General features: G+C 38.5%; 1 protein-coding gene across 1 annotated transcript; it reads right to left on the reverse strand.

The window, feature by feature from the left end:
- Positions 1-2,469: 2,469 nt before the first annotated feature.
- Positions 2,470-22,106, reverse strand: cracr2aa (calcium release activated channel regulator 2Aa). The gene is made up of 18 exons (XM_034142000.1): positions 21,990-22,106; positions 18,998-19,384; positions 17,002-17,113; positions 16,715-16,904; positions 12,867-13,013; positions 12,633-12,723; positions 12,437-12,532; positions 9,928-10,115; positions 8,866-8,937; positions 8,441-8,486; positions 8,183-8,265; positions 7,655-8,003; positions 7,362-7,494; positions 6,816-6,897; positions 5,501-5,615; positions 5,053-5,154; positions 4,615-4,691; positions 2,470-3,196 (listed from the first exon to the last, which is right to left on the reverse strand). Exons 2-18 carry the CDS (start codon positions 19,187-19,189, stop codon positions 3,106-3,108), a joined length of 2,166 nt encoding a protein of 721 aa, XP_033997891.1. The 5' UTR covers positions 19,190-19,384; positions 21,990-22,106; the 3' UTR covers positions 2,470-3,105.
- Between the last annotated feature and the right edge of the window lie 1,844 nt (positions 22,107-23,950).

Raw genomic sequence — 23,950 nt, forward strand, 5'->3', positions numbered from 1 at the left:
ATTCTTCATTCACCATAGATGCATGCGATAAAACAAATTCAAGTTAAAAACAATTTTGTGGGAGAAGTATTCCTTTAAGTCCTAGCCACTAGACTGGTTCTCAACTGGTGGGTCGCGGACCTGTTTCGAGTGGGTCGCAGATGTGTGAGTGAAGAAAAAAAAACTTGAAAAAAGTCAAACTTTTATTTTGAAGGCCCGATTTTCTAACGCTGTGCATGCAGTAGGCCTTGGACTGGAAGTACCGGAGACCATAAACGGTTTTGATAACTTATGTCACGTAGTGATCATCTTCTCAATAAAACATCTTTGCTGATGTTTTTTCGAGTCTTCTGGCCAATCAGAATCAAGATTGTTGCCGGAAGTCCCCACGGAGAATAACTTTGCGGTAGAACTATTCTTTATACATCCATGGGTACAACTTCAGATAAAAATGAACATGTAATGAAATACGACCCCCGGTTTGATGATTGACAGGTCACAGAACAATGGGGGCTATCTACCCTACCCACAATTCACACAGACAAGTTCAGCTGTCAGAACTAAGTGAAAAACAAACAATGGCATAAAATATTATTAATATGTCGGGTAGTAATACATTTATTTATTTTCTTCTCAGAGTGTACCAGAATGCGTAGTTTATATGTTAGTATTTCTAAAAATTTCCTGGGGGTGATTCCCCCCAGACCCCCTGCTGGGGTTGGGTTTTCAGCATGTGTGCCTTTTTATGTTATACAGTTCAGCTTTGATTCCATCATCTCATTAAACCTTTTTTAAAAGCATACTTTAGTTCTGTGAAGGGATATAAGGGATATATTCACTGTACTTCGCTTTAATTAATAATATATGCTGAAAAGCGTATATATTACAGCACGATTTTTTGTTGAATAGATTTGAGTGGTTCAAATTTTGGGTCGCAATTTATTGACAAAGGAAAAAGTGGGTCCCGAGGCCTGACCAGTTGAGAACCACTGCTTTAGAGGACCTGCAGTATCCCTGCACCAATATCTTGGTTTGTGTGTCATGAGATTAGGAATCATGTTTCTTGCAACATGCATACAAGTACACACTGAGGGGTTTCATTCACTCAAGATGTGGACCTGGGCAAAGATTACTCTTAATAATCCTATTAAAGCTTCAAACTACGACTATCAACTAGGGAAACATTTATTATCCCATTATCTTTCCCAGATCATAATTATGTGTATATGATATTATTGTGTCCAGAGACAGCCAGGAAGCAGTTTCTAAACCTATATCTAACTGCAGAGGCCCTATTCATCTTTCGACGGCTGAAATCAAACTGTAACGTTTAATAAATGGAGGAAATATTTATAACGCATGCATCGAATACTAGTTACAGAGAATAAAGTAATTAACTGAGTGCTGCTTCTTCATAGCAGACACTTTCTTTAATCCTGCATATCCTACCGGGCGCTGGCAGCTACAAATAAGCTATGTTTTGAGTCAATAATGCTAACAACGGACTATAAGTAATCATGTTTGTTTAGAATGAGCCCTGTTATTGAGAAGCACCTTTGAAATGTGTTTTCAAAGTTCACCGCTCAAATTACACCGGAAATACGTTTTCAATATAGTTTACAAGTCATACAAATGCTAATAAATTGTCATGCTAATTCCACTAAATATATGTATTTGATTTTCATATTGTCATGTCAACTTGAATAAACAGCAATGTCCAAACTCATCCACTGTGTGACGCTGTTTGACTTATTTTCATGTAATTTAAACAGGAAGAGAACTTTACACTTGATATTAACATTAACATTTCTTTATTTTTTATGTATTGACATGTTCATATTTACATTAAAGTGAAGTGCAAGACACTGGCAGTAGTGGAGCACTATAAGTGACCATAGTGCAATACCAAAGAGCAAAATCTGAACTTTTGACTAAAACCCTTCAGAGTTGATGTTACAGTCACACCATTTTCATAAAATACTTGGCACGGAGGCATATCAAAATGAAATGAAATACATATTTTCTGTAAATAACTGGGGGAGGCTACGGAGCCAATATCCCAACTAACACAAATATTCAGGATTGTGCAGCAAAACACTTAATAAATATCAATAGTAATGAAAAGGGGATACACAAAAGACGGTAAAAAGGGCAAATATTACAATATATTAATTATTTTGGTACCACTTTACAATAAGGCTACCCTTATAAAGGATTCATAAAGGGTTTATAATTAGGTTATGAATTAGGTTGTAAACACTTTATTAATCACTAAGAAGCATTTATAAACCAGTTCTAACATAGTTTTCATACATCAACACAGGCTCACTATTTGGCAAGATGACTAAGCCTTACATTGGCTACTTAGCGAGAATCAACTCAGTGAACAACAGATACCAAGGATGCTGGCTGATGAAGAAGACGAAGTAAGCTAGGTAGCCAATATAAGGCTTAGCAGTACAGATAAATGTGGGCTCACTATTTGGCAAGCAACCGGTCACAGTTGCCCTGTTTATCTCATGTCTTATAAAAGCTTATTAATGATTCATAAAGTGTTCACAACCTAATTAATAAATGAATTACAAACTATACGTAAACCCTACACATTATTTTTATTCATTACATTTAACTGTTGTTGACTTATGTCTGTGTACAAAAGCTGAACAGCTACAAAAAATACACATAACACTGAATTAAAACATTGATATTTAAGGGAACACGTCCAGAGGTGACATATAAAGTTTTCTCGGAAGCTAAATAAATATTTTGAGATCCGCAGTCCCAACATTAAAAAGTATTTGACTCAAAAGGGTCTTGGTTCAACTTACATTTGTTCAGTTGTTTATATAAATATATCTTTCTTTAGAATGTTCTTACATTCTTCTTACTTTTATTATTATTTTACTATATCTTCCTGAAACTTGAGGTTATTTTCACACTAACATGGACAGTTTACAATGTGCAATAACGTACAAACGCTATGAATTCTGGTGTTTACCCAGAGCGGCACAAGGTGGAAGACAGTGAGGAGTTGAGCTGACTTTCATAATAATGTGTCCTCAGTGGTTACTCCATCTGTTTCTTAGTAAAGGGTAGTGCTACTGTGTGTGTTAGCTGTGTTTCCTGTTAGCAGCAGGATCTCTTCTTCTCTGAGGGTCCGCCGTCGACCAGCTGCACCGTCTTCTCCTTCTCTCGGTCCTCCTGCTCCTTCAGGATTCTGAGAGTCACAAAGAGGTATAAACAAATGGAGCAGTGCAAAATTTGCAGCTGCGACTTCTACTGTATTCTAACCTGCAAATGCTTCAGTTCTCCTCTATCTTTATAAATTGTTTAAACCCTGCAGGGTCTTCATTTCTTACTGGGGATTATCTGCAACTATCCTTGCTTATGTATCATGCATGTGTATTGTGTTTTATGTCACAGCATTGAGTGACTGACAGTAGAAGTATCAAGTCAATTGAGAATAAAGGAAGCATGTTAAATGTCTTCATTTATTTGATTTATAGAAAAACACTGACAATCTCACACAAAGACAGAATATGAAGGGTTCCTACAGCTTTAAAAAAGTTGGATTTAAAGGTCCCCTATGATACTGTTTTCCATCAATATATTATAGCTCTCAGATATATACAAAACGTGTCTCTGAAGTGTTTGGCTCAAAATACCAAACAGATCATTGTAGCATCCCATAATCCCCTCTGTTTCAGCCCTGTTTCAAAAGTGCTGATTCTCTGTCTGTTACTTTAGATGAAAATAAGGAGCCACTCCCCACGCTCCTATGAGAGATATTTGGTTAAAAAGAACACAATGGTGGGGGGGGTGGACACAAGTCAAAAAATCGTCATGACATCATAAAGTGGCCAAAATCTGATCAGCTCATTTTCAGACAGGTTTTTATATAAATGGTTCAGGACAAAAAGAGAGAGAATCTTTTTAAACTTTCAGAATCTCTTTTCACATAGGGGACACATGTTTATGTATAAAAGACAGGAAAAAGGGGATTTTGCATAATAGGTGACCTTTAAGATTTTAAACACCTTTTAAAAAACACTGGCAAAGAAAAGACAGAGACTAACTTTACAATTACCAACATTTAAAAAACGAAACATCGATTGCGTGCAGAGTTTGAAACAATTACTGCGCAAAAAACGTTGTGACTCGTAAACATTGCTTCAGTCTTGCTGTGAAATTTGTGTTTTAAAGCCAACTTTTATTGAAAATGCAGATACCTATTTGCTCAAAGCATACAGCCCTAACAGAATATGAGTCGTTGTCTCAAATTATTTTAAATATATATATATATTTGGAGATTTTAAATTCCATTTCCAACAGTAAACACAATTAATGAATTCCTACTTCCTACCTCTTATTGTGCATTGTGCACCTCAGACTAACAAAACTAAGGAAACACTTTAATAGTGACTGCTTTCTCTTGTGACCCTGGAAGCAGCTGATAAGAAAAAGTCCTTTGTGCCAGAAAACAGAACAATCTAAATATGTGTCTCTCTACATTATTAAACTGCTTACTTCAATACAGTTTAATTCCAATTTAGGTTGTTTAAGCAGACACTTGCATACATATGTAGTCTCTTTTTTTTCTTTTAAACTCACACAAATGTCATACATTTTGCTCACCTGGCTAAATGAATCATGGACTCCGCCACATTGCGTCCCGTGAACGCACTGCACTCATAGAAGGCCATTTGGCCGTCCTAATAAAGAGGCAGAGATATTTCAACAGTGTGCACATTGATCAAAGTCATTTTTGTACTAATAGTGGCAAAAAAAAAACATCATTCCTCATGTCACAATATTAGTCTTACATGGTTCTTTACAGTCACCATAGAAACTAAATTAAACACCAGGAGGGATAATAATACAAAGAAAAAAAGATGATAACAAAACAGCCTCAGAATCATCTTGGAGTCATTTCCTTGTTTTTCTGTAATCACGTTTCTTTCTTTCTTTCATCATATCTTTAGAACACAGCACTTCTCTACTGTGGTTGGACGGGCTGGAAATGGATTTGTCGGTGAAGACCTTGAGCTTAGTGGATAAAATCAACAAACTGACCTTGGCTAATCTTTCGCCCACTCCTTTCTGAACTTGTCTCTCGATCTCCTTGTCCGTTTTGTTTGCCAAGAGCATGATGGGAATGTCTTCGCCTGCGCCCTCCTGTGAAAGAAGGTTATCAAACATTACAGACTCAAATAAACTGATCTTAAAATAGTCTTTTACAGCTTGAACACAAGGCCACCAGCTTCCCTGTTTCTATTGGCTCCCCAATGGGGAAACTACAAGCATTGCTGTAAACATTCAGGGACTGACCTTTATTTTTTTGTATTTTTTAGACGGTGAAATAGTTATTCAACATATACAGTACACACTATGTTTCTTTGGACTCTGCTCAAGGCAATCAGAATAAAGAAAGCAAAAGCACACAATTCAAGTAAAACCCAACCATTGGTTCAGCTTGTTTTATTTGAATGTGTGCAGCTCATTGTCACTGTTAACGTCTTACCTTTACATTTGTAAGCCACTGTCTGACAGCGGTGAAGCTCTGCACGGCTGTGATGTCATACATCACAACCACTCCGTCAGCCTTTCGAAAGAACTGTTTGGTGATGCTACGATACCTGCAGGAGGGGCGAAGGGAAAAAGACGGGAAGAGGAAGTGCTGTGTTTACTGTGCCATTTCAAATGTACGGATCGCAAAAATACATGAATTTTATCTCCACATATGAAATGAGTGAGGTGCGTTGTGACACGAATGCAAACTTAAACTCTGAAAAAGGAAAACATTCCATTCAATGGGAATTCAAAACATTTAAAGTGGACCTATCATGCTATATTTGAATTATATAGTGTAGGACCATACCTATATAAGGCATATTTATACTTTTTTTTTTTCAAAATACCAAACAGATCATGCATTTTAGCCATGCCTCATTTTGCTCAATTTGAAATTTTTTAGATCTGTTTTAGCAAGGGCAGATTCAGTGAGAACAGCACCATCTACAGGCCTGGCATATGTACTACAGCGTCTCCAGCGCTTTCGAACGGCAATGGCCGTGGCTGTCTCCTCCTGATTGGTGGAGTTGGCCCAATAGCCGTAGCGCCACTGTCCTGACGTCAGGACAGTGTTCAAATCTGGATCAGTTTTTATCAGATCCGTTGCAGCCCCTTTTTTAGAGATTTGGGTATGGAGGAAAATAGAGAGGGTTGTGTTTTCTGACACTTGGTGAGTTCCCTGGAACACCGGGGACACATATTCATGTATAAAAGACGTACAAAAGTGCATTTTGCATGATAGGTCCCGTTTAAATAAACTGTTTTAAAAGAAAGTAGTTGCACAGTGCCACAACTAAAGCAAAAGTAGAGGTCCATTGAGCCCACTGAATTCAGTCATTTGATTGGTCTATTGAAATAATCCTTCTATTTGGTCCATTGAAACTAATTGGCTCATTGAAAGAAGCAATTATATTGGACCATTCAATCAAGCTCTAGGATTGGTTCATTAAAACAAGCACAGACTATAGAAACTCTTGGATGATAATGCATGCATTTAGCTTAGCTCTTAGTTGCTTTTTGATTTTCCTGTAACAAAAACACTAATACTATGACTGTATTCTTTTTCTTACATACGCCTTTTTTGGGGGCATTTCTCCCCTGAGTTATAGCTGATATGGATGATTAAGAATATTTGTTGTATCTATATATTACATGTCTTAATTTTTCTTTTCACAGAAATGTAAGAAAAGATTAAAAAGAAAAGTATGATTATGTTGCTGCATGAGACCCAATGACCCAATGCTTTCCTTGTGTTGATGCCTCACCTCTCCTGTCCTGCTGTATCCCATAACTGCAGTGCCACCTGGCTGTTATCCACAATAATTGTCTTTACACTGTAATCTATACCTGAGGACACACACAAGAAAATGTTAGTCAGCATATTTGATTTTAATATATAACTGGGAACTATTCTTACAACACAGAACAAACTTCTACATTAGTACCAGTATACTAATATATATGTTGACAGCAATTCATATGATTGTTGCACAATTTAAAAGTCACACATTATAAGTGAAAGGGTTTTTGCTGAAAAAAAAAGTTGGAGGAAAGCAAAAAACTGAAACTGGACTTTTTTTTGAAAAAACCAGAGCATTATTGAACTTTAAAAAGATGTACTTAAAAGTGAATCTCAAAGGATTAGATAAAACATTTTGCAAGTAGTGTTGTAGAACCTATTTTTTATTGTTTTTTGAAATCAAAATGTAATCTTCCAACAGCTTTAAAGAAAGAAGTTTAAAGATGTATATTCTACACAGTGTTGCCATTGCTCCAGATACAAGTGTGTGTCTGCTGTATTCTGTACGTACCCACAGTGGCAGAAGTGCCGGGGTGGAAGCTATCATCACAAAATCGCTGGAGGAGGGACGTCTTTCCCACGCTGGAGTTCCCAACCAGGACGATCTTGAAGAGGCGGTCGGGCGGCGAAGGACCGCCTTCCACCTGGGAAAACAGGAAGCACGGTAACAGAGAATAAACAAAGCTCATGGGATAAAAACCCTATATTTGTAAAGAGGGCTTTAACAGCAGTAAACATAATGAGAGCTTTAACAGGTCTCCTCCCTGTATCCTGACTTGAATGAATCGATGTCCACATGCTTACAGTTATGCTGGTTTCCTTGCCAACAGGCTGACCCCTTGGAGATGTGGGGGTTTCCCTTTCCTCCACATGTTCTTCCGTCTTTTGCTGTTGGGCAGAAGACGCTCCCAGAATATCGCTCATCACCAAGTCTATATTCTCCTCATTGTCAGAGGCTTCCTCTTCTTCACTGCACTCCTGAAGAGGAGTTTGGGCTACAGAGTCATTCTGGAGTAAGCTGGGGAAGGGGTCCTCCTCGATGGAGATGATCCTCTGGAGGTGTCCTCTTGTGTTCGCTCTGACGTAGGACTGGCTCGACCCGTTGGCTAGGTTGTGCCTCGCCGAGCTGGTGGTCATCTCCTCCTCATCGTCACTGCAGATAGGGAGTAACTTTAAAGCTACGGTGCTAATCGAAAGGACACACATCCAATACACTTGGTGAAAAAACAGAGGATGCACTGTAAAATAAATGTGGTTTGCGTTCCATTCGACACAATTGAGAGACAAAGGCTTATCCAGTTAAATCTCATTTATAACTTAGTGATTGTTTACCTTTTGAAGATGTTTGTGTTTGTATGTTTCAGAACACTCATTGAAGGCCTCAAACTTGGTGTTTTCCTATAATTCTTTGGATTCTGTAGAAATGAAAAACATGATGTTTTTATTCATATTGCAGCATGAACTTCAGGGTTGAATCCTAAGTTTATCATTCTGGGCTCTGGTTATCAATGACATCTGTTTATTTATCCCATATTTAAAAGAAGACATAAGGAAGGTATATTTTTTACACAAACAATAAATGACTCATACCTGAAAGCATATGTCCTTCTCATCCCGTAAATGTTTGTTCATTTCCCTTGATAAATCAAAGAAGTAAACATTTTTAAAATGAGTGAGAAATCTTATCATTTAAATGCTGTAGCTAATTGACTGTTTAGCTGAAGATCTTCTGAACCAAAGCTTACACACTCAAGTATTATTGAAAAGTATTCATCATACATTTTGAAAGTTTTGAAATCTTGCATTGCACTGTCAACTTAAGAGACTTGAATTACTAACTGAGTTGTGACTGTAAATTATTTTTGACTGAGCGATACTGTTTTGTTATTTTCCGACAAAGTACACATAGCATCTGGACAGCTTTTTGAAAGCCTAATGATTTGAAACCACATGATTAATATAAATGTCTCTTTACTACATTTATTTATTTTTTGGGTGCCACTCTCCATCCTTACCTCAAAAGGTCCAGTTGTTTGAGGAGGCTTGTTCGCTCTCTCTGCAGTCCCTCAGTCAGTCTGTATATTTCACTGTATTAAACAAAAACCCATCCTGTATTACTAACACATATTTTCACAATGTGTTTTGCGGTTATACTTTGTTAAACAAAACCACCCAGAGCAAAGAAAGACACAATAAGATGATATACTTGTTTGAGTTCATATGACATGATGTATATTCTTGTTGAACTCTCTTAACGAGAATGATACACAAGATTAATTGTGGTTTATAGCAACTCGACTTGCCATGTTTTACCGCCTCTCTAACGAGTACAGCAAGAATGATTCAGCATTTTTACTTCTGGTTCACTTGTCTCAAAGTACATTTCTGAATGTATTTTGGGGTTAAATACGTTTCTGTGGTCTGTGCTTACAGTAACAGAAACGTAAGATATTTAAATCTTCTGTTTTTTGGCTTTACTCATATAAATGTCCTCGCTATAGGATGAATGAGGGATTTCTGATACTCATACATTTAACAAGCTACAACATATCTTTAAAATATTGTTGCTAACAAGTAACTAAATCAGACTACAGAGGTTGTACGGTCGCTATTCCACTTTTTTAAACTTTGGCAATTGTGTTTATTTTTCATTGTCCTAATTTCTGAGGATGATCTTGATCTATTTTAAACTTTTCATTGCCTCAGATAGGGCTGCTCAATTAATCGTATTTTAATCGCAATTACGATTTTGGCTTGCAACGATTATGAAAACAACATCATTGAAATAAAACGATTATTTTTTTTTTTTTTTTTTTTTTAATGTACATTTATTTTTTTATTGGTTTTTCAGTTGAATTATACTTAAAGTTCAGGGTAATCAACTGTTAAAAACATACTGTTCACATTTATTTTTTTCAATAATCGTGATATCAATTATTGACCCAAATAATCGAGATTATGATTTTTGCCATAATCGAGCAATTTGACCAATGAGCAAGAAAAAGCTAATTGAGAGGCAAAATAATAAGTCAGGAGTTATGAAGGAGCCTTAGTGAGTAAGAATAGCTACAACTCACATCTCCTTCTCCTCATGAAGCCGTGTGGACTGGTCCTGCAGCAGACTCAGCTGATCCTGGGCCAGCATCAGCTCCTGGCTGGTGTGCTCCAGCTCCCGGGACAACTCGTCATTCGTGTTCTTCAGCTTCACGTTCTCCACCTTGGTCTCATGTTGTTCAGAGTGAAGATCGTGGCACTGATGCTCCAACTGGAAAAGGTGGTCAAAAATGGAACAAGATCAGTAAAAATAGTTTGAATGTATTTGCTTAAAGGGGACCTATCATGCAAAATGCACTTTTGTACGTCTTTTATACATGAATATGTGTCCCCGGTGTTCCAGGGAACTCACCAAGTGTCAGAAAACACAACCCTCTCTATTTTCCTCCATACCCAAATCTCTAAAAAAGGGGCTGCAACGGATCTGATAAAAAACTGATCCAGATTTGAACACTGTCCTGACGTCAGGAAAGTGGCGCTACGGCTATTGGGCCAACTCTCCACCTATCAGGGGAATGTGGGGTTGGGCCACGGCCGGCCATTGCCGCTCGAAAGCGCTGGAGACGCTGTAGTACATATGCCAGGCCTGTAAGTGGCGCTGTAGTCTGCCACAAAAGCAGCGAAGAAGACTTCCCACTCATGGTTACCATGGTTACCCTTCTGTTTATTCTCCGCTGTGGCTTTTTTTCTCCCTCCCCGAGGCAAGCGTTTGCTCCTGCTGCTTTAATTCAATGCAATCCCTCCCCGTCGAGGCAAGCACTGTAATTCTCTCCGGTTAGTCCACCAGCAGATGACAAACACCCACCTCTCCGCCTCTTCCAAGGAACGAGGGGACCGTGCGGCAGAGTTTCAGTTTCAGTTTCTTTCGCCGGTCAAGATGTCCGTTAAAGTTTAAATCTTCCGGACAAAATTAGAAAAGTGCCGGTCAAAGGTCTTCTTTGTTATTTATTGAGCTTTAAAACAAATGAATAACGACTCTATATAATAATAGGCTATAATAAAACACGGAAGACGGAGATCTATTTTTCTCCCCCTCTTCCGACAGCCCAGCAGCTGTTCAGAGCGCGCTCCCCTCTCCTGCAGAGGGGCGTGGTCAGCTGCAGCTCACAGAATCAGCCCCCTGCAAAAACAGGGCTGGAGAACAGCAAATAGAGCGAAATGAGGCATGGCTTAAAATCATGATCCGTTTGGTATTTTGAAAACAGAAACGTATAAATATACCTTATATAGGTATGGCCCTACAATATATCATTTAAATATAGCATGATAGGTCCACTTTAAGATTAAATACTTGTTCTTATTTTATACTTAAAGAGCAAACCAGAACAAGTAGGTACTTTTAATGAGGCACTACTGACCTTTTATTAGATATTAGAAAAATCTGGTATATTTTTAACTAATTTAGCTAGTGTTATTCACATGTTATACAATAGAAGTCCCTCTGATCACAACACACTGTAAACACAACCTGTAAGACTTTATGTAGGGTATATCAGCCTTTAGTGCCTCCTAGTGGTACACATTCACATATTGTTAATGCTGTCAAAGTGTTAATTGATTTGACTAATTGTATGGATGTGACAGCATTATGTGAAGGAAAAATATCTTCAAACAGCCTACAAATATTTTCAAACAAACTGGTTTTGTAACATGAATTAAATGAACAGATCCATACTAAATGCTTTTAAAGCTGTGAGCCTGTTTGCTAAGGTATTGACTGCCCCACAACACTGGGGACACATCTGACTTATTAATTAGAGGTGATAAGGGGCAGTGAAAAACAAGAAACGTCCTTGTTTGCGTGACCAGAATGAATTCAGTTCACTAATTAGCCTTAAAAGCCTGAGAGCAAGTGTTTAAACAGAGGTGTGACAGAACCTATTAACATCCAGCAGCAGGCGATCAACACACACTGCTGCTGTTGAAGTGTAAGATCAACAGAGAAGCATCAATTAGACTGCATTCGATAATACTGACAAAATAACAACTCCTTTTAAAAGGAGGTTAATGCTTAAATGCAAATCGGCTCTTTCACAACAGTTGGGTTATGGTAATGACTTTGTTTAGTTTGTTTCCTTTCTGTTTCCACATATCAAGTAGAGGGGGCCCTACATATCAAGCAGAGTCAGTGTAAACATAATCATTTTGGGATGCTTTTTTTCTTTTTCAGAAACTTAGTTTTTAACATCAGAAACGTTTTTTTTTCCTTTTTTTCTTTCTTCATGACTAATTAATTAGTTTGCATATACATGTATGCGCGAAAATAGGCTTCCATATGAATGTTTCGTACAGGAGAAATTCACAAACGTTTATTGTTTGGTCTTTAAATGATTGAGAACATGTATTTGTAGTGCACTGGGCACCGAGATCTATCATTGTGTTATGATGACAAATAAAAAAATGTGTTGATGATATACATGTAGAGGTACTACTGTAAATCACTTCATTAGTTTATTTACAGCAATGTTATCTGTCCTCTTAATGTATTAACTTAGCACTTTTTGTGAAACCATGCATCCATCTCTCACTCACCCCTCTCTGCTTCTGAAAGAGCTGTTCAAGCTCCTTCTCCTTACTGGACAGCTGCAGCTCCAGGTCCTGACTGCGACTCAGGAAGCGCTCATAGTCCTTTATGTTTAGAAATAAAAAAGGACACAGTACAAGGGTGATGAGGAAGAAGCTGGCAGTGATTTATAACAACACAAGACAACTAGTTTGATATGAGTACCTGCAGGACAATCCTCTCTTTTTCACTTTTTATTTGCTGCTCCATTTCCTCATAAAGGCGCTGGATCTCATTATCGTGTGTTGCTGATTTCCTGTACGGGTAAAAGCAAGACACAACGATGTGCTGAGCATAGTTTGTAGAAGTTAAAAATGCCTTTAATTAAGTCACTTTAATTCATACTGTACAGTTTTGAATGACCCCGTTGATAAGCACAAAGATGTGACCCCCCCTGACCTTTTGAGAGCGTTCTCCATCTCCCTCTTCTCCTGGGTGGCCTCTATGATCTTGGACGTCACTCTGGACAGGAAGTCCTCAAAATTGGATAAAAGGTGAGGTTCGTCTCTGCGCAGCGTGGCCCACAGACTGCGCACCTCAGCAGGACTAAGGGACAGAATGAGCAGAGGTAACCAAGTGCATTATCAAACTCAATTTCTGATATCTGCAGGTTTTGTGAGAAATGTACTATTCTTTTCATATCATTTGTTTTATTCAAGGACATGGGTGGAAACTCTAGCACAGCAACACATACTAATATATAGATGCAGTCGCTCAAGTACAAGATGAGTTGATGTGTTTTTAAGGACATGATGTTCGTTGCCTTGAGAAATCGATTTATACATTGAGTAAACATTCTTAAACTTTTGTCATAGTAATAAAAATAGTACTAAAGCTTTATTGTATAGCACTTTTCAAACACTAGGTGCCGCTCAAAGTCCTTTAACAACATGGCACACATGACACATTTAAACAGAGAACAAGAACATTCAATGAAGTGCCTTTTTGTGCACATAAAGAGCATAAAAACATATTCTAATAATTGAAGGAACGCAAGGATGTAAAAAAGATATGATGATAAAAAGTTATAATGATCCTAAAGTTCACAACAGATGACCTTCTCACTAAAACAAAGGAAGACATAAGACCAAATGAATACAAAGAATATAAATATAAAAGGAAAAAAATATATATGTACAAACAGGGGATTTTAGGAATTTCTTAGAGCCTGCTGAAGACGATCTTAGGGCTCGTCCAAGGACATAAAAGGACAGAATCAGTGATATATGAGGGGGGCAAACCATTACGAACTTTATAAACCAGTAAAATGAATTTAATCAGAAATATGATTTTTAGTGCAGGTTTGAATGCTGTTGAATGCAATATTGAAAAACTGAGAATAACAATAATAAAACATATTGAAATAAGCATTTCAATCCAACTATCAAACCTGGGTGATGACAGAAATATAATACTATGTGTTGGGGAAATATTTTCCAAGGCCCATAACTTTGACCCAGTTTATCAGTTCATACCGTCCTGACTGAGCACACGCACCTGTAGCCTTGGCTGCTGTGCTCTCAGTGTTTTGTCTCCCTGTTCCTGCCTGTTGGCGTCAGCTGATAGAGGTGTTATGATTCTATCTTGTTATGCACAATGTTGATTATTCTCTCTGAACTAGCTAAATACATGGGTCTGGGGTAGAGTGCTTCAGAATTGACGTGGCAACTCTACCGTGAAGTCAGAACCTCTGACTCTTTGACTTGTTTTGTGAATTCTCCGGCCGAAGCTCCAAAATAAACCATCAGTGTTTGACATCAAAGCTCCAGCTCTCCCCGTGTCTCCTTCCTGAGTCGGTGACTCCTCCTGCATTGCTACACAGAAGTTTCCCCCACACTATGTAATTATCTTTCAACAGGAAACAATGTAATGTGCCTGTAAGCCAGTGGTTCTCAAACTTTTTCTGTCAGGCCCCCCCCAACACAAATAGTCATGTAATGGGCCAAGTTAACATTTATTAAAATACATCAATATGAACGTGTGCATTCCTTTCAATAAAATAAAAAAATCACTTTGCTAGAACAGTGATAATAAAACAATGCTCCATAAGTCTGTGTGCTCAAAAAAAAAAAATACATAATACAATTGTGCAATCCCTTTGCTAGAACAATAAATTATAATACTTTGCCACTTTTCAATCTGTGCAAAAAAATGAAAAGAAAGAAAATGCTGATATTTGGCAAAAAGGTGTGTCTTATCATTAGTGGCTGCAATGAGCCTGTTTTGCACTGCACATTTCTTCAAAACGGGGTTGCAGGCTCAGTGGCGGCGCCAGAGATTTATTTTGGGGGTGCTGTGGGGTAGCTTGACGTTTCATAGAGGGTGCTCAAACATTTAGGGTTTCCCATTAATGTACCGGGCGCTACAGTGGAATTTTCTACTGCAACACTCCCCACGCAAATACACAGTGTACCCGCGACTGTTACAATGAAGGCTCGATAATCAGCTCACGGCATATGGGTGTAAGCAGGGGTAAAGTGCTATTTTTATAAGTGGGGAGTGGACCTAACATAGGAGGGTCCGGGGGCATGCTCCCCCGGGAAGATTTTTTTTTAATTATTGAAGTTAAAAGCATCAATCTGGTGCACTTTGAGAGCAAAATGAAGAGATCTATGGATACCTCTCTCAACACCCATATGAAACAGAACTGTAAACAGATTTACTTTTTCTTTATGGATATTTTACAAATCATTCCCCTTTTAAACTTTTTTTTTTTTTTTACATATAGTATTTCATACCTGTTTTTAATTTATTCTCTTATTTTTTTATAACTATAATGATCATATAAACGTGTGCCTCGGAAATAATTGTTTACATTAATCGTGACCAAAACGTTTGAGACCCGGCCACTAGCTCGCTAGCACCAGAAGCTAACAACAACGATCTCCGATACCGGTGCGCTCTCTCTCTCTCGCGCGTGCGCACGCACACAAAATGGCTCGTTCCACACACACACAGAGCCGAGCTTGAATGAAACACAGAGACCCAGACGTACTTGTACTGTACTGTATCATATTATTTTCGAATCAATAATATATATATTTTCTTTTAAACATTTTTTCTCCTGGTCTCTCGCCCCCCCTGTCATGCCTCTGCGCCCCCTACCCAACATAAGGTAGGGAAAAACAAACACTTCCCTTGAAGCTTTTTCAACAGTTAGACATCCTTTAAATATGGCCAACATCAATATCAGTTAGTGCTGCACAAACTCATCTGATCTGAAATGTCAACTGGAGCTAACCAGGTAGGCGGAAGGCAAAAGGATGTTTAAATTTGGCATCCACCTCCACCACCGTTTGCTTTTATTGAGTTGTTTGTTAAAGGTGAGTCCATTCATGCTCTTCATAAGATCCTGTCTTTATCCAGAGTTATCTTTTTTAGGCAAACAGACTTCAACAAGAGCTTCAAATGCCTTTCAATATTGAATAAAATGCAGAGAATATTAAAATCATTCAGATACGTTTTGTGAAGTGGGGCTTAAGTGTGAAGCTTTTCACTAACCCTAATGTTTAATGCTGCATTTCTATGCTTCAAACACAAAACTATAAGTAACACACTTCAATATTTAAGCTGTCACACTACTTAAAGGGGCCGTATTATGCTCATTTTGAGGTTCATATTTGTATTTTGTTCATCTACTGTGACATGTCGACATGCTTCAAATGTTCCTCGTGCTGCAGCACCTCTTTTCACCCTCTGTCTGAAACCAGAGCCCTGTCTGCTCTGATTGGTCAGCTGGACGGCTCTGTAGTTATTGGTTAACGCCCCTTAGCCTATCATGTACAATGTGTTGGATTGCTAGCCAATAGAGGTGCAAGTGTTACATAGTGATGTAATTACGTTATGGAAGAAAACAAAGGAGTCCAATCGAGGCGTTTCAGGCAGGGGTCGGGGAGTGTGGGAGAGAAACTCCTTCCACAGGGATCTTTGGGATTTTAGACTTTGCAGACCATTTACATTCACAACAACCTTGATAACACACTACAGAAAATGGAAAACACCAAAAAGCATAATCGGGCCTCTTAAAATAAAAGAGGCAGAGCAGAGATTGCTCACAGGAACGGCTTTGCTTGAGAGTGGAAACTTCCAACTCTTGTTTAGTTTGATCAGCTGATAAAAGTCTCAGGCTATGTTGCTTAAAATGTAGTGTAGACTTAAAGCAGACATTAACAAAGTGTGCAAAGATATGACGTTGCTTATCACCACACGGTGTAAACACAAAGAACACACGCCCATACAGTACTCACTCTTCAAAGACGCTGTTCGCCCCGAGGCTCTCCATGAGCATGCCAAAGTGTTTCTCCTCTTCATCCTTGTCTGGTCTCGCCAGGCTCTCCTCCCACTGGGTCTGGTACAGGACCTCTGTCGGGCTTTTACAGGCGTTCTTCTCCCCCATGCCTTCCTCTACTGAAATCTTCTGACCTGATAAAAACGTACCTAGAAAAACAAACAGAATTTAAGTCCACAATCAGACTACTCTTTCTGTGATAGTAAGGTTCTTTTTTGTAGAAACAGAAACAGAAAGAAATCGTACTAAAGCCGGAGGAGAACTCGTCGAGGGTGAGGAATCCATTGCCGTCAGTATCGAGGGTATCAAATACGTTCTCCAACTCCTCCGCACTGAGAGGGAGCTCAGCGTTCAGCCTCTATTTAAAAAGACACAAAACACAGCTGCTACTGACGAGAACATTAACCCTACTGTAGCTATAACAACTGCTACTTGAGCCCTAAGAGCACAGACATTAGTGCAGTAGCTCATCAAGTGGAAAGGAAAACATGGTGGTTATTTTTAAACTAAAGTAGCCGAAAAGTTATTTGCCAAATAGCTTCTTTATTTTTCCAAGCAGCAAATGTTTAATTGTCATGCATTGTCTCAATCAACACATTGCTTCACACTCATCTAATTAAAGCAACTAACAGCTGGAATCTGTCCAGTGCAGCTACAGTTTTTAATGAGTGACCGCTGGGCAGCCCCGCAGGAACAGACAATGACTGTCCTTCAACACAATATCTTTAGCCCATTCTATCAAAAGGGACATGTTTGGCTTTTAATTATTTGATCATTCTGGCTATGTTGTATGCATATGGCATACATGTTTGCCAGGTTGTGTTTCTTGAATCCTCAAATTCTGAAGGTTCAACTTCAGCTCCTATAATATTATTATAAATAATAATCAAAATATACAAACAAATTCAAACTAATTCCCTATTAAAAGCCATGACCAATCAAGACAATGAGGCTATAGCACTCCAATATATCAGAGTTTAAATCTATAGCCCTGGCTACAAAATTCTAATTTATTTACTATTTTCACCATATTGATAAATTTTCTAATATTTATCCTATGGGGAAAACATGTGTTATCAATAATTATCTATACATCATTTTACGACTGTTTTTGTCACAGATACCAGAGAAACCTTTATTAAGAGATGCCCAAGGGTTAAGTTAAGATAATAATTGAGAGACAGCTCCTCCCAAACCAAAGATACATGACAGAATGAGAACCTCCCGAAAAACGATTTAACCATACACTGTTGGATTATTTAGACACAAAGCTAACACAGCCACACCTCTGTTAGCAGCTTGGGTTTTATGCTGTGTTTACACTGCTGCAAAATGTTGACCAAGGGACCGGGAAAGGGTAGGATCTGTGTAAGACCATCAGCTGTTCTTGTAAAGTGTGTTATCTGGGCAGAACATATCCCTAATGTCAGCAAACAGTAGCATTGTGAAGCTAGTGCATTGGTGGTAAGACTGTGAGTCTGTGGAACTATTGTGGTTGTCAAAAGTGCACATAAATGTTAGCAGTGCTTCTCACTGAGCTTCTACAAGCTCTAACAGATGTAAGGAAAGTGTCAAACAAATATAACTAAGAGTAACAAGCGCTGCTTTGAGTACTATTTACTCTTCAGTAACAAAAAGACGGTCACATAAATAGAAGTGAGAAGTTCCTGCTCGCCATCTAATTTCCAAGCTACTGTATTATCATAAACACCAGATCAAAAGCTTCCCCTCTGGGTATTTATGCTCCTCGGAGCGAGAGTCCTACAAGTGCTTCTTCAAAGGATTAGCCGCGGCAGGGATGAATATCCAAGCGGCGAGTGAATCTGCACTATAATGCGAGTGGAGTAGCTGCATGACAAAGCTTCCAGTGGCTCTCTGTGTCTCTTTCATGCTGCTTTGAATAAGGTGCACATGTCCTATCTTTGTCCTGTTCAGCAGCATTAATGAGGGTGCAGACTGTCCCTGTGTTTTATACTCATTCTGGATGAATAAGCAGGAAACCAATTATGAAACTGTGAAAGTGATCCCCTGTTTACTGTGGATGCTTAAATGTGGTCCAAACAGCGCTCATGCTTTGTTGTTAAGGAGTTTACACAATTGATTCAACAAAATGTTTCTTTTTTTTCTGTGGTAAATATGCCTCTAACTGTAATCCAACTTTCATTTAACTAACGGTGAGTTTTTACACTACTTTGTAACACTTGTGCAGTTATGGCAGTCGCCCTCGCATCAGTATCCTCACCTGCATATCCCGTCGGGAGATGAAGCCCTTGTTCTCGATGTCACACATCTTAAAGAACTCGTGGGTTTTCTCCAAAATAGTGTTTTGTCGCACCTCCCCATTCTTCGCCTCGTCGCCGCTCCCTTGCCTTTGCCATGAAGTTCGGGCCACCTTGGCGTTGGTCGTGGCACGAGGAGCAGTAAAGGTTGCCATGGTATTTGTGAGTCCGTTGATACGAGAGCGTTTATTTCCCTCGTCTGTCACATGAGCAGGGCACACACAGACAGAGCTTCGAAAGGAAAAGGATCCTGGAGAAGTGGAGCTTGAGGCTTCGCTACATCAGAGGCTCTCACCAATGTCACAGAGTGTCATCTCTTAGCAACCGCCTCTTTAATTAGTCGATGAAACCTAGGAGAGAGACGGGAGGAGAGTCTTCAGTTTGAATAAGTACAGCTCCTCGCACAATAAAACCGTTATAAATATAAAAATGAGTGTACTGCATCAGAAACCTGTTATTATACAAAATATAAGGTCTAGAAAAGGAAGCACTGTTAAACTAAATAAATCAGAAAGATTCTTAAAAAAAATATATATATATCATAAATGTGTACTCTAGCGTGCATTTAAAAGGAACATACTTTAGATTTGATGGGTTCTAAATATGCCAAAAAAACACTTTTTAAACAAATGATGTTGTTTATGACACAATTAGAGAAACAATATATTCATTATTGTTCTTTCTTGCTCTTTCCGCCATCTGTCACACACATTTTCAGTCTGATTTACACAATTTTGTGCAATGTCACTCACTGCGTGCTCTACATCTGAGTCAACTGCTGCTCTTTACTTCAGCCCTCGCTGAGACGAATGCCTTTTGACAAGTTGAACCAAAACTCAAAAGAAAGTTGAGGTATGACGAGGAGGGTCTTGTCTACCTGGAAATATTGACTGATATAACTCACGTGGTGGGTTTCATGGGGACTACAGTTCTACGGGGCACTGGTGTGGAAGACTGCCTTCAGGAGTCGATTCATGAACAGACAGTGTGCGAGTGTGTTTACCCAAGCAAATGTAGACTTGTGGGACTGGTATAAGTCAAACAGAAGAAAATAGACAAGCATGTAGGAAGTGGAAAGACAGAGGAGAATACAGGGTGAGAGACATAATACTACCCTAACTCTAGACAACTCTAGACAAATATAATCTATATTGTTTGCTCATGAAACTCAGTGAAGCTTTTTTAGTTGACACATTTGATATGAAATGTAATGTAAGTATATAGCACTTATATGGAAGTATACTGGAAATAATATATTTGTTTATTAAATAATTGTTCTTCAGAGGTCCCTGTACATGAGTGTTAACATTTTGTTTATCTCAACATTTCTTAATGTCATGCTTGAAAGTTTGAGCCAAAACATTGTGAAACATATTGCAGGCATGACACACATCCAGAGGAACGTCACCAACCCACAATGAGCAAGAGACACGTAAAGCATTAGCGAGGAAATAAGAAAGGGAACTAAGATGAAGTAGTGAAAGGTTGATGTTGTGTTTGTTTTCCCTCAAGCATACAATTGTAATAACAGACTCTTCTTTAAGTCAGAAGCCCTAAAAATGTTTATGGCTCCTTTGTTAAAGCATGGTGACAGACAGGTGGCCAGTGACTTAGGACTAGATTAGAAAGATATCAGACAATAAAAAACACTTTCAATTCCAAAGATATTTGTGATGCAATGTAAGGACATGATTTGATACCCCATTATGTCAGTCTAACTTCACTAAATTGCAATCGAGCATTCGTTAACATAATATAAACATGTTTGCATTATCATTTACCTTTAGATCCAACTTTCAAATGTGTTAGAGTACTGCTTTGCATGCAGTTACCTTATCTGTTTCAGGCTATGACCTGGAACAGCTGTTACAGCTACAGCACTCACTACTAGCTAAGCAAAACAAGTTCAAACTGAAACTAAAACTCTGTTTGAAGCAACATAACTACACTAACTAAAAGGATAGACATATATTAATTGATAAGGATTCAACATAAATAGTCACTTCAATATAATGTGTTGTTCAACAGACATTTTTCTTGTATTCTTAGAGTATTTAGTGTGCATTAGCTTATGACACTCATATTGTGGTCAGGCCTACAGAGAGACACATTTTGTTTGTGGTTTGTCGTCATGACCGCGAGATGTTCCTGCAAAAAACTCCTTTTCTTTTGCACGAAAACAATGGCAACTTGTGCATTCTGCAGTTAAATAAAAAGTTGGTTATTATTGATGCTGACAAGAATGACAAAGGTATTTATTTAAACCTAGCAGTAGATCCTCACTTAACCTTATTGCATGATTTAGTTCCAAAAATATAAATTGTGTTGCACAGGTGAAATTAAAGTAGTTGATAATGTTGGATGTTGCTAAGTAGTACCCATATTGGATTGGTTTTACATGCTGAAGGTATTTAAGGTATAACAAGTTCATTTAAGTTGTCAAATTTAAAGCTACGCCACATCCTGAAGAAAGGTCACGACCATTTCCAACTTTAACAACACTCAACAGCCATCTGTGGTCTTTGAGGAACTGCAATGTTAGACCTGTCAAGTAGCCTAATTGTTACATAAGAAATGTAATTAGAAAACTAAAAGCTTGCAATATGTAAACATAATGCAAGTGGAGAGGCTTGTGATAAGCTATAGTGAGCCAAGGGCAGACAACAGGTTCCAGTTTCACACGTGTAACAAGATAAAACGTTCACTTCCTTCCCTGTTACAACTTTATTCTATTGTGAAACTTCCTGTAAAGCCTGAGTGACAATTTAAGAATTGTTTAAATAAACCTAAAATAACATAACGTTAGCTATGCTATGAAGAACAAGTAGAAAGTAGTTGTAACATTAGGCTACAGCAACAGCAAGAGCACACAGTCATGTTTATAAGGCTAAAGTGCTCAGCTAAAGTGTTACTTAGTTAACGGCATGTTTGGGGACAAACGTTAACGTTACGTACCGGTGAATGAAAGGTGAAATTAAAGTTGGAGGAATTCATTGACGTGGTTGGTGTCAGCCGTATCATCTTACTGTAAGTGGACCTCAGTGTTTACAAGTGAACTGGCGTGAGTGCAGGAATTTGAGTGAGCAGTGACGGAGCAAAGCAAACCTGAGGGCGGGACTTCATCCAGTCATCGTTGGTAACCATAGTAATGCCTGCTATGGAAAGCCGTCAGTGCCAAAAAACTGCACTATTTAAATCCGTTTTTAAGTCAAACTGAAAGCTTTTTAGAATGCTTATTTTTACAACTTTAAATATTGGCAGACATTTATTTTTTTACGTTTTAAAAATAATTGTTATCCTGCTAGAAAACAAGATTCAAGATTTTTCAAGATTCAAAGGTTTTATTGTCATATGCAGTGGCGTTTTTATATGTACAAAAGTGGCCGACAAAGCTTCACACATTGTCTTCTTCAGTGATTATTTGCTGATTCTTAAGAATAATAATTTGGAGTCTTAATTTCTCCTTCTCCAGCTCAATTTTGTCGTGTTCCGCTCTCAATTTTGCGATCTCCATCTCCACACGAACGATCTCTTTCTCCACCAGTTCACGCTGTAGCTCTGACAAATCCCTCTTTCTTTTTCGGGGTGTGGCCATTTGGGATTCCTCTTGAGTCATCGCTGACGCTGTGGGTGTGGGACTTCCCTCTTCTCTGCGGTCCTCTGAGTCTGTAAAATTGCAAATTACTGTCAGTTACTGTCAGTTATTGTCAGTTACTATCAACTGCCGCGATTGCTAATTGTTATCTTGCTAGCCGTGATGTCTCACGGGGGTAATGTTTATATAGATAATGTAGGGTGATGTTACTCTATTAATGACTTACCACTTACAGTATAGTGACAGCTGACACGTCTGCGTCAACCTCTTCAAATGTTGAGGTTGACGGCTCTGAGCTGTCGATTCCATTCAACCCCGTGAAAGTGGGGGAATCCTCTCCAAAAATAGCTATAATTATTTCGCTATATGTTGAGGTTTTTGGTGCAGGGCCTCCGCCGGTCGGCGGGTTTTTGAGAAACTAAGCATCTTTCTTGGCTCTGGATAGTAGGTCCTTACACCTTTTCCTACACTCTTCCACCGTCCGTATCCCTCCATCACCCAAGTCATTTATCGCACCAGTGATTGACTTCCAGGCTGCGAGTTTGTGTTTGTTTGTCATAGTGTTATTATATTTGGCAAGTCGGACGTAGCTAAGCCCGACGTCAGAGTTAAGACCTACTTTCTTACGCCCAGCTGGTGCACTCCACTCCAGGTGCTTTTTTAAACACGTAAACAAATAGCTGGCTATCCATGGTTCCGATAGGATAAAGAACAGTGACGTGCAGTGAGATTCATGGCTGGTGAGGCACTGACTCTTTCAGAGTCAGATTTACAAATATTATATTTTGACCTTAATCTAAATATTCTGTTATGTTCAAAAGATTTTTTAGTCTGATGTTTCGATACATTTTAAACAGACCGTTCAACATAAGGATACCCAAAAAATGTAGTTTCATTTAAAGTGCACCTATCATGCTATTTTGAGGCATATATTATGGGTCTCAGATATATAAAAATATATAAAAACATGTCTATGATGTGTTTTGCTCAAAATACAAACAGATCATGCATGTTAGACATCCCTCATATCCCTCTGTTTCAGGCCTGTTTAGAGAAACGCGGATTTTGGGTCCTTAGCTTGAAAAAAAAAAAAGAGGAGGCAGAGCTAATGCCTGATCAGAATTCTACCGGAGAAAAAGTTACATTCTGCTGTGATAAAATGCCATCCTGTTCTAGACCACATCAAGGATTATTTCTGAAACAGTATGGAGCTTAAATTATTTTTCTCTTGCGGGTTTACCACAAGGTGAGTTCCTTTTTTTATTTCCTGCTTTTTAAACACATTTGCTCTCCATTACAGGTTAACTCTGAGTGTTAGCGA

This window comes from Trematomus bernacchii, unplaced genomic scaffold (assembly GCF_902827165.1).
Source record: "Trematomus bernacchii unplaced genomic scaffold, fTreBer1.1, whole genome shotgun sequence".
Lineage (NCBI taxonomy): Eukaryota > Metazoa > Chordata > Actinopteri > Perciformes > Nototheniidae > Trematomus > Trematomus bernacchii.

Coding starts and splice junctions, on each gene's coding strand:
- cracr2aa (XM_034142000.1), bottom strand. CDS start 19,189: ATGGCAACCTTTACTGCTCCTCGTGCCACGACCAACGCCAAGGTGGCC. Junction 8,487..8,865: donor AAACAACTGGACCTTTTGAG/GTAAGGATGGAG, acceptor TGATTTATCAAG/GGAAATGAACAAACATTTAC. Junction 8,004..8,182: donor AACACAAACATCTTCAAAAG/GTAAACAATCAC, acceptor CCCTATCTGCAG/TGACGATGAGGAGGAGATGA.